Source organism: Scophthalmus maximus, chromosome 16, assembly GCF_022379125.1.
Source record: "Scophthalmus maximus strain ysfricsl-2021 chromosome 16, ASM2237912v1, whole genome shotgun sequence".
NCBI classification, from domain to species: Eukaryota; Metazoa; Chordata; class Actinopteri; order Pleuronectiformes; family Scophthalmidae; genus Scophthalmus; species Scophthalmus maximus.
The window spans coordinates 17,815,446-17,830,380 of NC_061530.1; the positions used below are offsets into that span (position 1 = coordinate 17,815,446).

The following is a 14,935-nucleotide window of genomic DNA, read 5'->3' on the forward strand; positions in this document are numbered from 1 at the left end:
TCACCCACCCTTTTTTTTTGTCCTTCTATATGTCATAAAAAATGAGTTCACATGGCCGAGGGCCGCCTTCCTTGGTGGCCCTGACTCGGAGGCAGCCGCCCCGTAGGGTGGGCCGCTAGCTCCTCGGCGGCAAAAAAAACCAAAATGGCCGTGCTCGTTATTTTAAAAAGAGATCTGATGGAATAATTCTGGCATCTGAAAAACTTGCCGCCACAGTGGAAAGTTGTGGCGGTGGATGGCGCACCAAAACAAACATCTCTAAAATTACCCCTGCGAGCATGACACTAGCTTTATATGTGGCCTGCAGAGTTTTGTGCTTTTTGTGTTTCATGTTTTTGCTTGTGCTTAAAGCTGATTTGTCCACATTAATCAACATGTGAATATCTCCATGTTTTGTTGCAGGTTTGTTTATTTTTTTCCATTCTTTAATACACAACTTTTGTTTTGTACACGATCCCCCTCCCCCTCCACCTCCTCCTCTAATTTGGCTGAGCTGCTCCGTCTCCGTCTCCCGCCTACCTGGGGAAACCCCATTGGCTCCCATGTGTTCCTCTCTCTGCATCCCATTGGAGGAGAGGGGCGTCTGTCGCGCCACCTGACACGCGAGACAAGTTTACAACTCCGTACACGTGCGGATGGGATGGCACATCAGGACCGGAGTGGTCGCGGCATCCTGCGCGCACAGAGCGCGTAAAAAGGCACCTGTGCGCTTTTATTTTTGGGCACTTTGCTCTTTAAATCTCACCTGTGCGCATCAGGTATCTATTTTGTCTTTTCATTTCCCTTGGTGGCGGACTGGAGGCAGAGGTGTTCCCCCCCCCCCCCCCCCCCCCCCCCCCTCCTCACAGCAGCGCCCTGTGGATGAAGTCTCCTTCCACCGGTGTGTCCATGGAGAGAAGGCTGAGCTGTGTGCGCCGAGCATGGCCGCGGCTCCTGCAGCGACCACCCCGGGACCGGTATGGCTTTTAGCCGCGTCAGTCCCCTGGACGCCCCGTCCCGAGGCACCTTCAGGAGAGCGGCGGTCATGCTGTGCTCCCTCCTCACCTCCCTCGTCCTCCTGCACTGCCTCGCCGACCGCTGCAGCACCACCACCTCCATCACCTCCTCCTCCTCCTCCTCTGCGCACTCACCGGGCAAAGCCTCCTCCTCCTCCTCCTCCTCCGCCGGGCTCTTCGAGGACCTGAGGTCGCTGCGGACTAAGAGGCTGGTGTACGAATGGACCGCCGGCTCGGAGGAGCTGGCCACGGGCTACGGGGCCGCCGCCGCCGCCGCCGCCGCCGCGCGCTCCTCCTCCTCCTCCTCCTCCTCGCCGCCGGCGCGCCTGCCGGAGGAGCCGCCCGAGGAGGAGTCGCTCCTGCCGCCGCCGCCGCCGGATCTATCGGTCGCCTCCAGGAAAGTGTCGCCGAGGTTCGCAGGTAAACTCAGTCCGCTCGGGGAGGGCAGCAAGAAGCTGCCGCAGGCGCTCATCGTCGGCGTGAAGAAGGGAGGCACGCGCGCGCTGCTGGAGTTCCTGCGCGTGCACCCGGACATCAGGGCCGTGGGCGCGGAGCCGCACTTCTTCGACCGCAACTACGACAACGGGCTGGAGTGGTACAGGTGAACCGTCCCGACACACACGACTGATGAACACGAGGCCAAAGTCCTGTTATGGAATTTGAGGCTGTATCTCGTTGAATATTGGCCTGCAATTAAAATGACGCAGGCGTATCTGTGCCGGGAGTCATTAAATTGCCAAGATGATAAATTGTGTTCATCCAATTTTTTTTAATTTTGACCCCCACATCACTTGATAGAGACTGGTTCCCTGTTCATAACCCAGAGGTCTTGTCTGTGTAACGTCTCCCGATCTGTTGATTTATGAGCTTTATGATATTTATCCGTCCTGCTTTTCTTCAGATCTTATCAGGAGGCTGCTACATTTCAGGGTCGACTCTGGTCGAGTGGTGGAATCATACAACATGTTCTGGACAAGTTGTAAATCAGATTTCCCTGCTTGTGAAACTTCACACAAACTTCTGTGCAGTTTTTTCCTTTACTTTCTTTTTTTTTTTTTTACATTTTATTTGAATCAACTTTATTTCAGGTTTAGCACTTTGTCTGTGATCACAAGTTACTTGCTCACGTAACATGAATTTTCACTTAATTCATAACTTCTTCAGAAGGGCCGGATCACATTGGCTGTTACAAATTGATAATTATATATAATTATTATATTTATTATTATTTATATTAAATATATTATAATATATTATAATGTACAATGAATCATAATTTAGTGTCTAATCTTCACTAAACAGTCAAACTTAATGTTGAGTTGTGTGGACTATCCAGAAAGTTCAACAACTTTTAATTAGCAAGGTGAAAATATCAATATTTGACAACAAATGAATTACAACAGTGACGATTTTCAACAAATGTTTAGTGGCGTCAAAGGTAAATTGTGCTGAAACTGTAATTTAGTGCATCAAACTTTCTTTTGATTGTTGTTTTTTTTTATTACCTCAGTCCGAAATTTTACTCCCACGGAATCATTTGAAAGTTCCAGAGGAACTTCGACAAACCGGAGGAGGAGTGTTTGCTCCATCCTTTATTTTCTCTCTCTCTCTCTCTGCCCAAGTTCCAAAAAACTTGTGATTGATTTCATCTGTCACCGCGGGCGTGTGAGTGTGTGTGTGCGCGTTCACACGTCCACAGGGCCGGTGGTGGGAGGGGGATAATGTGCCCCCCCCCTCGGGGGTCGCTGACACTGCGGCTCTGTTATGAAGAAGGATTAGTGCCGTGATGAGCGGTTACCTGAAGTGTCTCAGGAGAATACGATTCACCTTCTGATTGAGTCAACGCTGCACACAGCACCCACTAGACGAGAAAATTTTACTCTCGCTCTGACCCCCCCCCCCCGAAACCCTCTGGCTCTCGCCCATCTCCCCCCTCACACACCTCCTCCCTCTTTGTGCCTCTCTGAGAGGGAACATTCTCTTTTCGCCATCACTCTTTCACACCCTTCTGTTTACCTATTCATCCATTGTGGGCTTGTTTTTTTTTATACATATATCCATGAGGGTCCCATCTATCCCGAGGAGTTGCCAAGACTCTTCTGGAATGTTTTGGACCGTGCCTCCGAGGACACAGACCTTGTAGCGCCGGGGGGGGGCGGGGGGGGGGGGGGTTTATCGCCGTAAACACTGTCCACTCCAAACAGAGGGAGCTTTGAGTCGAGGGGAGGGGAGGAAGAGAGAAGCGGCACCGGCGGGAGTTCATCCCCCCCCCCCTTTCGGTTTGTTGATTGAGTCGCGTCCATTTGCGAGCCGTTGGCTCGAACGGTCGTAACACGTACAGTGAGACTGTTCACTTCAGGGGGAACTCGTCGGCAGCAGGAGACCAGGGGCCCGGTTGCACAACTGCTTCGTCGCAAGCGTCGGGCAGGCGGCAGTTCAGCGGTCCTGACAGCTCCAAGGCTGCATGGACGTTTGAAACGCGTCTCAGGCGAGACACTTTAAAAGCCAACGTGCTGAGGGTCGAGACACGAACCCCCCCCCCCCCCACAAACACCAAGACGCAGCTCCGCACCAGTTGACTGCTCGAATGGAACTGTACTTGAACTAAGATGAAGCTTTAAAAACAGCAACAATCTGTTGGCCAGATTTCCTGTGACTAATCACTGGGCCCAATTTGCTTGAATTGTGCATTTCCCCCCTCGTCAGCAGCGATGAATACTCAAGACGCTTCCGTCTCTGGAGACTCTTTTGTTTATTGTGGAGGCTGATACGCGTCCCCCCCCCGGCGTGAATCGCCCGTCCTCTCGGATGCCTATGGGAATGTGTGGAACACACTTTTGGACACCTCTCAGCTCATCTTAATGTGACGCGGCGACGTCTCCGTACATCTTCTCCGGCCTTTCCCTGTTGGTGGGAATTTCCCACCAACCGCATTAACAGTCAAGTCGCACGCCCGAAGCTCTGACGCCAGAGAACCTGTGATTCATGCGGACGTGGATTTCAGAGCTTTAAAAAAGTCGAACTTCAATTTTGTGTTTCCAAAAAACACAATTTCTTTTATTTCTCTTATTTAGATATAAGTGAACACCTCATATTTTTTTTACTCAGTACATTTAAATTTAGGTTTTTTGGGGGGTAATCCCAGATGCTGACTTCAGCTCGAAAAGCAAAATCACTTTTGCAAATTCAGATTTTCGATTCGTACGACTTTATTGATCCCAAGACGGGACATTTTATTTGCACCCCGTCGAGCAGAACATAGACAACATCCAAAATGTCACGTCAAGCACAAATCAGTAAAAAACAGACAAACAGAGGTCAACGTAGGACAACTAGTGAGCTAATAAGTTAAATAAATACGATACAGTACGATAGAATAATAATAAATAGGACTACCGTCTGAATTTAATCACCTGATAGAAGGAAGGAATAAAAGTTTGGGAGTAAATATTTATTTAAACGGGGAAAAAATAGTTTTATCCATTCATATCAAATGTCTCTTGCCTTCTCTCCGTGCTCGACTCCCCGAGTCCCTGTTGTGTGAAATCGGGCCCTTTTTGTTTAACGGGGGGAAAACCAACACGCGGTCCAATCGCTCGCCTCAGCCAGTGTTACGTTTCACTACACTTTTCTCAGCGGCGTAGCCGTATAATCGCACGCGACCTGTTTTGGGACGCTGCGAGTGAACGAGGAACCGGTCGAGCGCGAGCGCTGTTAAACCGGGGCAGAGGGCCGTGGCGCGGGAGTGGCCGCGATTATTGTTTTCTTTCGGGGCCTACTTGTGTTACCGAGCGCCCAGTTTGTTCACTCGTCTAGACTCGGCCGCCCGCAGTTCCCGTTTGATGTCTGCAGACCGGTTGGATCAGGCTTCACCAGATCCCTTAATGGGTTGATGACCCTGCCCGGAAAAAAAAAAGGGAGAAGAAAAAACATGCGTGACCCGCTAAAGACGAGTACAATGTGCCGCCTCCTCCGCCACGCGCATATTTATCTAGATACAAACAAACACACACATCGGCACCCCGACCCAGGAACACACACACACACACACACACACACATTTCTGTCTTTGTCTTCTATGCACAAACACTCAGACGAGGCCTCAAACCGGCAGGAACTTTGAAGAAACAAATCAAATATCCAGGAAGTAAACAGCCGCGTGTGTATCGGCAAACATCGTTTGTGTAAAGTTGATCAGAGTTCACTTCACGTTTTCCCCCCTCAATATCTGTAATCCACGAAGAAAGCAAATGAAAAACGAGCGCGTCCAGTTAGAAAAGCCGAGGAGTCACATTAAATTAGGGGTTTCCCCTCGTCACGAAGCTGGCCTGGTTTGAAAGGGGGTTCTGTAATGGTAATAAAATAAAGGCTCTTAATCGTACAGTGAGAGCCAGCGGGGAGCAGCCTTCACATGTGGATATATATAAACAGAACAAATTAAAAGTTAGAAGCTTGTTTTTTTTCAATTTACAATCCAGGACCCAGGTGTAAATGTGTGGAATAATGTTATTTAGAAAATGAATGAATTTGTGATTCGCATTTTCCTAGATGAGACTATTCGGTTGACGCAACTGCGTAGCATAAAAGAAAATACCAAGTCACATTTGTCATGCGCCGTTGAATGTGTGGAGCTGTTGGATTCCCAGCGTTTGTGAAAACGAGCAGTGGAAAGCATGACACAACTGTAGAAATGGGAGAGGCCAGATTGTTAATAGTGAAGAGGAAGAAAAAGGACCGAGATATTAAAAGCCCCCAAAAACTGTGCGACATTCGAAACAAGTTTGAACGTGTGCGTGCGTGTTCATGACAAACACCACAAACCAGCTGAAACATGACGCCAAATTTAACTCTCTGTGTGTGTGTGTGTGTGTGTGTGTGTGTGTGTGTGTGTGTGTGTGTGTGTGTGTGTGTGTGTGTGTGTGTGTGTGTGTGTGTGTGTGTGTGTGTGTGTGTGTGTGTGTGTGTGTGTGTGTGTGTGTGTGTGTGTGTGCAGTCTTAATTCCATATTTATGTCAGCACACAAACTCCCAAGCACCTCCCGTGTGATCTGGCCCAGAGTACAGGCCTGACATGTTCCTCGGAGCGTTAAAAAAAATAGTTTGCCAACTCTATTCACCGACTCTAACTTATCTCACTCGCCTATCTGGATTTATGCAACCGGCGTTCGCCAGACGCACAAGGAACACCCAGGAATGTGTTCTTTTCCGCGGTGTTATTCGTCTGCGTGTTCCAAAAAAAGAAAAAAAAAAAAAGAAGAAGCATCTCCACGGTCTCTTCGCGAAGACTTTGAAAGGAGACATTTGTTTTAGAATCTCTCTCCGCCGCACAGTCGAGATTTTAAAAACAGATCTAACTCATTTCCCCCTGATTCATCCCCGGGTTTGATTTATCCCGTTTCACCACGACGTCGGAAAATACCACGCAGCAATGAAATACACTTAGAGAGGAATGGTTCTGGACCGGGGACGGTTTTCAACTCAATTCAACATGAATATCGGCACCAAACAGGACGTTGGAGTGGGACTTATTTTGGGAGGGAGAGGGTTTTATTTTTAATATTGGGATATAAAAAAACAGGTCTCCCTTCAAGATTGAAATTAAGTCTTGCTAGCTAAGCTGATGATAGATTTTTTTGCAGAGTTTTTACAGAATACGATATATCCACGTTTCCCAGCAGCACGACTACACCTGTTAACACATGGGGGCAGGTTGGCGGAAGGCAGGTGGAGCTGGGAGGAACTTGTCAGAGGTGGAAGGGGTCGCGGTCGGGGGCCGCGGTCGGGGGTCGCGCAACGTGCTCGCCGGAGACCTCCCGAGCATGAGCGCCGAGCGGCCTCACGGACCGTGAAAGTGATTATCGTGAGGGTATAATTGTAAAAACCGGGGGAAGGCCACCTCCTGCCGAAGGCATGCGACTCACTTAACGGCCGCGGCCCCCTCGCCAACTCCTTGACCCCGCCACCCCCTCCGACATCTTTGCGTGCCCTCAGCAGCTGACCCCTGGAGGCCCCCGTGCAGGGGGGAGGCAGATAGAAGCAAAAGGGTTGGGGGTGGGGGGGGGGGACTATCCAAAGTAGTGCCTGTCAGCAGCTGCCCTCCGGCATCCTGGGAATTCGCCCCCCTGATGGTTGGGTGAGGACAGGCAGGCAGCAGGTGCAGGGTGCTCCGCAGGCACCACCTGGATCTCCACCAGATGCTCACACCTGATGTACTCACCTGACGCACCCTTAGAAAGAAGGAAGACGAAGAAGAGCCGCTTGTCGTTCCTCTCGCTAGGTGAAGGGAGCTCGGCGGCGGTCGCGCCTAAAGTATTTCAGGTGCCGGGGGAATCGGGAACTCGGGAACTCCGCGGGGGCTTTGATGAACACGTGAAAGAAACGGCAGTGTGATTGATCACGGTCAGCGGGGTCGCCTGGAGGCCTGCCCGCAGAATGTGCCACCCTCAGAGTTCACAGTGCCAACAGATGGTGCCGTTACATTCGGATCGGGTGACGTTGTTTCTCGGTTTCGGGTTGTTTGTTCACTTTTGGGTTCCTGTGTGCGCGGCCGTCAGCAACCTGTTTGACCCCCGTCGTATCTCGCGGCCCCGTTCGACTTAGCAGCTGTCGGGCCCCTTTTTTTTATGAGGCATTAGCCCCCTGACATTATGAAGCATTTATTCTGGGATTCATATTTCAAACGGAGCACTCCCGGTCACTTTTTGTATTGTCCATGTAGAGATACGCGCCGGATTCAATCAATCGTGACGTTATCGTTTCTGAGGTTGAGAGGTTTGACCCTGTTTTTTTCTCAAGTCACTGAGGTTTTTCAGGCGGTATTCCTGAAAAGCTTTACTAGTTTACAACTTTTCCAAGCAGCGTCCATGATTTATTTTCCTTGGACTTCATGGAAACCCGCCAGGTGAGTTGTGCCTCCGGGCAGTATGACTGAAACGAAAAGGAGAAGAAAGGGAAGAATCATGTTTGCAATTTTCTTCCTGCACTAGATTTCTGTCCCTCTTATGTTTCATTCTTTTCCTCCCTGGCAGCCCGAGGTTGATGGGAGTTAAGTGTTATCCCTCTGCAAACAAAGAGAGACTGTAACCCTATCATTTGGCACTGGAGAGGGCGAGGGGGCTTCTCGCACCGAACTGTTTCAGCTCTCCTCCGTAGGAGCGAACCAAACCAAACCGCGAAACCACTGCCAGAATTCATGCGTATCGAGACTTTCAGAGGATTTGCCAGAGTGCTTAAGGATTTCAGAATTATGCAGCCAAACCCATGTTATTTGGGCACAGACGGGCTCGGTGAACGATGCATGGACGGAGCGCGTACGCGCTGCAGCCCTCAGTGGAGCGGACTGGCGGGGTACAGCCCAACGCCTCGGCGTGATGGATCTCTCTTTCCCCACCTCGCAGGCAACAGCTTTATCACAGGACGGGGAGTCCTCCGTATTTTCCACCAGAGACAAAAAGACGGAGACAGACAGAAAAGAGAGCGAGAAGCAGAGCTGTGGAAAAGCCTGGGAACCAATAAAAAGAAGGAAGCCCTCTCCTCCTGGGTCCTCCGTCTTTCCGTTCCAACTGTAGTGTTTTCTTTACCACATTTCTTCTTTTTTTTTTCTTCATCTGGCACACAGCTCCTTCCTATATTTCAAGTTTCCCTGTAAAATTAAAAAACGTTCAAGTGTCTACTCCTGTTGGAAGTCGGAGGCTCGTCTTTCCAGCCCTCCGCTTCCATTCACTCGGCTTTCAAGGGTCTTTTTTTGGGGGGTGTTTACTGACCAAACATGGAATTGCTTTTCCCTTTTCCGCCCGTGTGCGCTTAAAGGCACGGAGGGACTCCGACACACTTGCCATGTGCGCTATCTGCAGCTGCCTGTGTGGTGATAGGATGGCACCGGGCGTCCTGGGCCTTTTCTGTTGCTCCAGCGGGGCACGGCCAGCGCCAGTCGCCTTGGCAGAGTCCGCCCTGCAGACATGGGCAGGGGACTCCGCCAGACGGCACCTCAGGCAAAACCGCCATTTGACTGCCCAACCTCTGTCTCCGTGCAACACACAGAATTGAACTGTAGCTAAGCTTCATGCACTAGCGTGTGTGTGTGGCTCTATCGAAAATGAGGGATTGACATTTTTTTGGCAAGGCCGACGACACTCTGCTTCCCTTCAGATGTTATTTTGGAGCTTTCCCCTCTGTGTTCTGTATGTATTCCTGCTAAGTGATGGACAAAAAAGAGTCGTGCGGTGGCGACGAGTGAAATAAAACATGCCTTAGATGAGGGTTTGGCGCGGCCGCGACCAGAAAATCCTGCACAATTTTTAAAAACAGCTAATAAAGGGGCGGTGGTGAACGGAGGGAGGGATGACGGAGTGGCATTTAATCTGCGCCGAGGGCTGTTTTATTCAAACAGAAGCGCCGCGGATCCTCCGCATGTGTCGGTTAAAAAAAAAAAGGAAAGGAAAAAGCTACCTGGTGCCTCAAGTAGACATCCAGCTGCTCAAACAAACGCGCTGCACAAAGTCTATTGTGTTTCAAACGAGAAAAGGTTGCGATTGCACAAAGGAGCCCTTTTACTGTTTTGCGTGGCAGGGTTTCCTGTTACAGGGCATCGATTGGAATGTATCACAGATATTCCCTGAACTCATTCACAGCCATTTTCTCTTTCATCGAGTCAAACAAGAGTCATTACAGCCGCAGCTGCTCTATTTTTTAATTTCCACCACCATTTCATGGAAAAAAAATAAAAAATGGCGTCGCGCTTCTACTAACTCCCCCCCCCCCTCCACCCTAAAATGTCAGGCTGCTTGATTAAAGAGAAGAATGTGTTAGAAAATGAGTTTGCCACCCCGGACTCGTTTATTGATCGATGGAGTGCAACAGCACAGTCTGCGTCTCTTTCTACACAAAGACGGAAGAGGGTGATGAAGGGTGTGTGCAGCGCAGAGGCCGTGATTGATACGCCCCACACAGAGGAGAGCAGGGAAGCCACCCGGTAATTCAATTAATCTCAACCTGCACGGCAGTAATTGCTACCGTAACTAGGTCCGACTGTACGTCGGACAGCGGGGAAATTGCTGTCAAAAGCAACATGTCTGGCTAATAGGAGCGCCGAAGGGAACATCCTCGGCGTTGTACCTCCTCCCACGGAGACGAGTCTTCGCATGTTAATGAGCGGGAGCGGAGACGTGTGAGGGGTGAACGGTGGCAGGGCGAAAAAAATCCTGTTTCTTCTCAGCAGAGACGTTAAAGGGGCAGTAAGCGATTTTTGGTACGGGAGCCCGACGTGCTAACCGCCGGGCCAAAACCCCTGAGTTGCAGCAGCTTCCGCTGGCTCGTCTCTGAACGTGTCGGGTAGGGATGGTGCTGGTGTAGGCGGAAATGTGTTACCACAGCCGCAGTCACCATTTCCCTGTGTCCCCCGTCTTCATGCCAAGCTAGGCTAAGCTAAGCTAACCTCCTGCGGCCTGTAGCTGTAGACATACTCGGGAGGGGAAAGAAAGCATGCACGCATCTTGGAAACTGTGAATCTGAAAACTTCCTGACTGGAAATGGCTTCTGGATGGCTTTTTAATGCAATGCATGTAGTCATCATCATAAATCAAATCAATCAGTCAATCATGCCACAAAGGGAAATGTTTGCAAATCCCCAGCTTCACAATATCCCCTTTTCTGCACAGGTGTATTCTTCATTGGCGTCAATGATCAGACCGGGTCATTGTGTTTCTTTCTGTTCTTTTGTGTCTGGCGACCATTGAACTCTGTAACAAACGTGGATTGTCAGAAATCCTTTGAAACCCCCCCCCCCGGGGATATTGATCCCATTGTTTCCTGGAAGAGCCGCTGGCGGTGGTTTGAAGGTGTTGACCTGTGGAGAGACAGGAAGACGAGACTTCTTTATGAGCTGATTTTATGCATTCTCTGGAAATTGGACACCTCCGAGAACAGCGGATGAATCAAGTTTACAGTCAAATTTATTTTTCTTACCCTTACCCTCCAAACTCTTCTCGTTCCCGTTCTTTTGTCTCTCTCTCTCTCTCGAGCTTGTGTCCCGTCCGCCTCTGAAAAGCATTAGTTCCCTTTCAGTTTGCACCCGGATCACAACGCTCCAGATCCCGTGCCAAGCATTTGTAAAAAAAACTGACCCTGTTATATCAATACCTTATGTTTCATTTCTGCATTATTTCAGTGCTCTTTTTATTTGTGCAGCTGGCTTGTTCTGGGTCGGCCGCGGCCAGTCCTGGAGGGTGCAGGGTGTATCAACATTGTGGAGCCCTGACGTGATCCCGGGTCATTTTCGACGGTTAAACATGTGGCGGGGCTGCGGCTCATTATGTCATTATGTTGTCAGGCCGATTGTTAATTCTGACATCTTTGATTCGCACGGTCACATCCTCCTCTGCGGTCACATCAGCAGCAGCGGCGGCGGCGGCGGCAGGAGGAGGAGGAGGAAGCTGGTTAATTTACAGCCAATCACCAGCGTGGACAGATGTACAAGATACTGTATTACTTTTGGAAGTCTTCTCCGGTTGTGTGCGTAGTTTCCCTCCGCCACCTCCTCGAACACACACCCCCCCTTCCCACTTCAATTATTAATCCAGCCAATTAGCAGGGCTGCATTATTCACCAGGAAGCTGTGATCACATCCATTAACAACGCTGCCTCGCCTCACTGTGGCTCTCCCATGCGGCACTAACTCAGTCCCTTACCCCTGGTGTGCATATTTGACCACTGTTTCAAGTAAATTCGTGTGGTGTTTTCAGTTGCTGCACATGTAGAATGTGCATAGACATGTACAGAGATTCAAACGAAGGTTCAAAATAAAGGGTTTGTTATAACGGTATTAAAAAAATGTACTTATTAAAAACAAACTAACATTTACATCCACAGACAAAACCTAAAAGATTATGTGAAAGACGGACCAATGGACATGTGAATTATCATTTTAATGCAGTCACAGTTACTGAACAACCTGCATGCATTTGGATCATGGAACTGTTCCCATTATCCTCAGCTGCCCACAGATATGCCTGTTTCATCGACTTGCATCTCAGTAACGGTTCTTGCAGTGACGCGAGCGAACGCTGCCAGTTCTCGGAGAGGAGAAACGAAGCAGATTTTTATGGATTAAAATGCTTCTTCAATCCCACTGGAAATCAAACAAGGAGACATAACTAGACAGAAAAGCCAGCCAGGACAAACCGTGAAAAATCGCAGGCGAGCGGGCTGCGTATGAAAAGTTAAGTTAACGTAACATTATCTGGGTCTGTGGGTGTGGAGGCAACATTAACACATCACTTTGTCTTGGCCATCTTTCACGTTGAGAGGCTTTTGGAAGGTATTAAAGTGCGGGATCGTTGTCGGCCGCCGACCACCTACAATCTCATTCTTGGTATTTGTTAAAACAATTTTCTTGGTGTCAGCAAGATCCAATAATGTTCAAATTCACGCTCAAGCCAGATGGCGACGTTGACGGCGAGTAAAGCACAGAGGGAGAACGCACCGCTTCTGAATGAGGGCTCTGCTCTGTAATGGAAAGTCAGCGGCGGTGAGAGAGTAAAGCCAGAGATAGTGAATGACAACTGTATTTACAGAGGAGAGGGACCGACATGGACGCGGTGTGCATGTGCGAACCACGTCAGATATATATGTCAGAGAATTTGCCGTTCGCATACGAAGAACGGAACGGGAGATTGTCAGAGTCAGACGCGGTCACAACCGCAGGAACATTCAGACAAGGGGCGGAGCCCACTCGCTCGCCATCTTACTGTCATTTTTTAATTTCTGTCATTTTGTAATCCAGGGGGTCTCGCGAATGGGAAAGTTCTGAAACGACCTTTTGCGAACATTTGCGTTCTCGCATACAGTCCCCCCGGAAAAAAAGTTCCGTAAGATGTCGGGACGTCGGTGCATGTCTGGAAGCAGCTAACGACGCTCACAGCCGTTGCCTCCAATGCTTTGACGACATGCATAATCCAAAATTCATTCAAATGTACTGGTTGGAACCACACCCAACGCTGGGGGTGAAATATGAAGCTCACATTTATTTTCATCTGAGTGAGCCTCAAGAATTTATTATCCCGACTCCATCTTCAGCTCTGAGGGAGGATGTAATGTCCCCCCTCCCACCCAGTCCCCCCCCCCCGGCTGTTTCCCACGAACCGGAGCGGCTGATCCGGCGATTGCTTGTCACTGCGATTTATAGACTCCGCAAATCGCCGAAAAGGATGACTTCCTGTTTTTCCTGTTTACCGGACACACGGGCGGCAAAGGCCCGAGCGTTTTGATGAAAAGACTGATTTATTTTCATTTGCTTATCTGCCTAATTGATGCCCCCCCCCTCGCCTCCACGACAGCCATAATTTCATTACACAAACAATTTACAGAAGTTTGATGAACACAAATGGGAGTTCAGCGCCCCTCCGTCGGTTTGCACGTTGCTCCGAACGAATTCGGAGTCGCGCTTTGTCCTCACATGGACACTGGCTCGCCGGTCATTAATAAGCGCTCTCGATCACAATAGACAGTAGCGACGGAGAAAAATGAATTATCACTCTTATTAATCACAATGAAGCGCTGTCGTGCTGCTCCACTTTGATTACAAAAACCGCCTCATGCGCATCCAAAGTGTCAGAACGCCCATGTTGTTTTAATCACCGTGTTTTAATTCAACATGTGTTTCACACCTTACTGGGCTTCCACTGTGGGGCTGATTTAGAATCCTTACCGCCAACTAGATTCTCATCACGGCCCACTGAGATGCAACTGTATTGATTTTGCAGTTCAGGATTCACAACAAGCATTGATTCATGGCCCCTCCTGAGACGACTGCGCGTAATTAGGCCCATATTGTCGAAGGGGTTCGCGGCGCCACCGTCACCTCCGCTGGGGCGCTCCTCGCTGAGGATCCTGCGCTTTTGTTTCGTCCCACCAAATGTTATCTGGGCTCTAATGGAGAGGCCCGAACACACACACACACACACACACACACACATGCTCAGCGGTTGCCCTGGCCAGGTCTGTTCCTGACATACCATTTATTACATCATATTATTTTCCACTCAGCCCAGCAGCGGCAGTGGCAGCGGCAGTGAATATTCTCTTTCAGCGCCCTGTTTTTGCTCTTATGTTTCATTTCTCTTTCTCGTGTCCAACTGGCTTTTAAACAGACTCGATTCTGGCAAAGGCGTAAATTCAGCACGAGGGATTCCCCCCCCCCCCCACACACACACACACACCACCCTTTACCCACAAAGCTTTTACTTCTGGCAATCGAGTGCCACTGCTCGGTTCTCTCTCTCTGATGAACTCTCGGATGCACATTACTACAAAAAAACGGCCCTTTGGAGGAGCTCGTACGAGGTGAACGTACAAACACGCACACGCAGACACATTCTTGACGACATACGTTCGTGGATAGAACATGTATTTTATACACGCATACATATACAGTTCACTCCCATGAAGGGCTGTACTGAACCCACACTGCAGCAGTTGTTTTCCACACTTTTGCTCCACCGCCATTCATCCTGCGGAGTTCCCATTGCATTTACATTACAGGCCCGTAATGTAAATGCAAATGTGATTGAAAGTGGCTCATAATAGCCTCCATTTGACTGTCATGAATATGAATGGAACTAATTCGCGCTTCGTTTTGGTTTGCCTCCTTTCCGCGTCCGTGTGTTCTCCTGAAGGATCGCGCACGCCCGGCCCCTCCTCAACATTGTCTTTGCACTCTGTATTTATTCATTTAATTTATTTTATATAAGTGTGATTTGCCCGGACCGCATTCATTCACGCCACGCCCCCCCCCCCCCCCCCCTCTGTATGCGGGGCACATCCGTCATTCAAGCCTGGCAGAGTTTGACTCAATAACAGCACAAATATCCAGCCATTATCTCTCCACGGAATAGTCCCTCAATGTTAATGTGTTTTTAGGACGATTAAATCAGTGTGAAATATTGA

General features: G+C 49.4%; 1 protein-coding gene across 1 annotated transcript in view; it reads left to right on the top strand.

Moving 5' to 3' along the window:
* Positions 1-829: 829 nt before the first annotated feature.
* LOC118287410 (heparan sulfate glucosamine 3-O-sulfotransferase 3A1-like) overlaps positions 830-14,935 on the top strand; it is a 30,844-nt gene continuing 16,738 nt past the window's right edge. Inside the window, exon 1 of the mRNA XM_035612554.2 lies at positions 830-1,596. Coding sequence (XP_035468447.2) covers positions 959-1,596 — 638 coding nt within the window. The 5' untranslated portion in view covers positions 830-958. The remainder of the gene's footprint in view (positions 1,597-14,935) is intronic.